Source organism: Orycteropus afer, unplaced genomic scaffold (assembly GCF_000298275.1).
Source record: "Orycteropus afer afer isolate SDZICR_OR568_19922 unplaced genomic scaffold, OryAfe1.0 scaffold00530, whole genome shotgun sequence".
NCBI lineage: Eukaryota > Metazoa > Chordata > Mammalia > Tubulidentata > Orycteropodidae > Orycteropus > Orycteropus afer.
The window spans coordinates 1,423,975-1,426,955 of NW_006922117.1; the positions used below are offsets into that span (position 1 = coordinate 1,423,975).

A 2,981-nucleotide genomic window follows, 5' to 3' on the forward strand; every position below is an offset into this window, starting at 1 on the left:
GCTCTGGTAGCATAGTGCCTAAGGCACTTGACTGCTAACCAGAAGGCTGGCAGTTCAAACCCACCAGCCACTTCTCGGAAGGAAGGTTGGGCAATCTACTTCCATAGTGATACTGCCTTGGAAATGCAAGGAGGGGTCGCTATGAGTAGGGTCCTACTCGACGGCACATAACAACAACAGCAACAACATAGGATCAGGCAGTGTTTTGTTCTGTTGTGCATATGGTTGCTCTGTGTCAGAATTGACTTCAGAGAACCTAACAACAACACATATTTTGAACTCTCCTGTGTCTAATAATTATGCAGTTTTACACTGTTATTCTGTTTAAAGTTCATTAAAATAGTAAAACCACTCATGCTTAAGTAGCTTTTCCATTTTAGGAAATAGAAAACATATTTTTTCCTAAAGAAGTCTTATTAAGAGCTATATTCTATTAAAATTCAGTTCTACATAACTTTTTAAAAGTGAAGAGTAGTAAGACCAGCAAATAAATGATGCATTTGAATGATGGTGTTATGGACTTCCAGAAGAACAAACAAATATATCTTAGAAAGAGTACAATCAGAATACTCTTTAGAAGCAAAAATGACAAGACTTCCTTTTATGTACTTGGATATGTTATAAAGAGGGGCATCAACTTGGTAAAGCAAAGGGTCAGTGAGAATAGGAAGACAATCAACAAGATGGATCAACACAGTGGCTGCTACAGTGAGCTCAAATACAGCAAACATTGTGAGAATGGTGCAGAACTGGCAGTACAACGGTTTACTTAATAGCGTAATTCTTCAACAGAACTCTAAATGTTATAAATTTAATTACCATATTTTTACATCGATAGCCATGTGTTATATGTTTGATTTTTGCCAATCAGGTTTTCTCCCCCATGAGGTATTTTCAGAAGCACATTATGCTAATTTTTTTTGTTTTTTTACATATTGTTGTAAAAATGCTGCATAGTGCACTTACAAAAATACTTCACATGGGAGAGGATCAAGAGGTCAGGGTTTGCAAAAGAAAAAAAAAAGTATAACACTCCTGTTATTTATATTACTATTACAGTAAGCCAGTATGTATTTTTATTTTTAAAGCAACTTATCTATTCTTACTTTCTTTGCTATTAGTAGGCAACATATAACTCCTGAGTCCCTACTGCCCTGATAATATGATACTTCAATAAACGAGTAGTAAGATTACTTTTTAATCAATTAATTAATTAATTTTTAAGCTGAAAATTTGATAAACTTCTCTTAGATGTTGAAACTACTTCAACTTTGGTCAAGGATCTTTGGTAAGGAAAATTATAGGGTGAAATTGTGGACCACAGGATGTATCACAGTAATATTAACACTGTCTAACAATGCATCACAGTTCTAGTTAAAAAGAGAGATATCAATAATCAGGAAACTCAGAGGAGGAAAAATGGAAAGGACCAAATCCAGTTTATTTATTTATATATTTATTCATTTAAGGTTTAGTTTTGTAGATCCATTGTCATTTGTACACATACTACTATCAGTTTTAAATTACACATTAGGATGTCGCTGCCATAGAGTCGACTCATAGCGACCCTTCCTTGGCTTTCTGAAGTGGTATCACTGTGGAAGTAGATTGCCCAGTCTTTCTTCTGGAATATTAAGTAGGTTCTGGAAATGTCTTTAAACTGTTTAATGGTTCCAAATTTTACTGATAGGAAAATAACACTTCTCAGAAACATCTATTGTTTGTTGGTTGGTTTGTTTTTTAAGACAGTTTCTTATTCTCACCAGAGTCAGATGAGAAACATAAATTGTGATTAATTATGATTTTATCCAGTCAACTTATCATGTTAACATGCAGCATACACACACACACACATACACACACAACACAAATGCTTATAAGAAATCATATACTTAATAAATGTTTATTGAACTAATTTAATTTTAACTTATTGAATTTCAGGTGATGCTACTGGTACTTGTGGTGATCCGGGTACTCCCGGTCATGGTTCTAGACAGGAAAGTGATTTCAGAACTAAAAGTACTGTGCGTTTTGCTTGTGATATTGGTTATATCCTTCATGGCTCAGAAGAAAGAACATGTTTAGCGAATGGCAGTTGGACGGGAAGGCAACCAGAATGCAAAGGTAACCTCAATGAAATATATTTGTGTGTGTGTTTGCTAACTTAAAGGGAAGTTGATCCCTCCAATTCCCTTCACACAAAGCCATTGAGTAAAAGCGATGTTATTCCAAAGTTATTGATAACACCTATAAGTGAGTGATGACAAATAATGGTTATAAGAAATAACTCTTATTGGTGCTTTATATATAAATGTTGTTAACCTCATAATAAATGTTTGTATCAAAAAACAAACAAAAAAAGTTTGTTTTTGCTTTGTTAGAAAGTTTTTTTTTTTTTTTCCCCTCATTACCATAGTGTTTTATGTTGTAGACACTATGGGGAAAATAAGTTATTGTTATACCAACACTGCTCAAGATCCACTTTAGCTTTCAATTTTGGAAGATGGAAAAAAAATAGGGTTGCTTAAGTATAAATGAGATTTTTATTTTTAGAGTACAGTTGTTAGTAACTAGAATTCACAAAAGTTAGGGTCTTTAAGTAAAGTTATTAATGTTAACATCATTAAATCTTTACAAGAGTGGCTAGAAAATGTAACATTATCTAAAAAGTTATCCTCATGATTAAAAATATCCTTGTTGTGATAATCTTTTCCAAAAAAAACTAGCAAAGGTATTTATATAGATTACATGATGCTATGCTGATAATATTGCCTTTATAGACAGGAAAATAATTCCCAATAGACAGCCTTCTGGAAAATTTTCTGATTGACTACATTGTAGGAATTTTTCTATTATGGTCTAAATTAGTATGCACATTCTGGGAAAGATTGTTGTTTCTTTCTTTAATTGGACCAATTTTAATAGTCTTAAGTAAAGTAGAATGACAAGTCAGTTAACATTACAGGGAAAGGAGTTGGAGA

General features: G+C 32.9%; 1 protein-coding gene across 1 annotated transcript in view; it reads left to right on the forward strand.

Moving 5' to 3' along the window:
• Positions 1 to 2,981, forward strand: part of CSMD3 (CUB and Sushi multiple domains 3) — a gene marked incomplete at its 5' end in the record, with an annotated part of 1,439,134 nt that overhangs the window by 1,382,351 nt on the left and 53,802 nt on the right. The window contains one exon of the mRNA XM_007955674.2: positions 1,942 to 2,124. Within this exon, the coding sequence (XP_007953865.2) occupies positions 1,942 to 2,124 (183 nt within the window). The remainder of the gene's footprint in view (positions 1 to 1,941; positions 2,125 to 2,981) is intronic.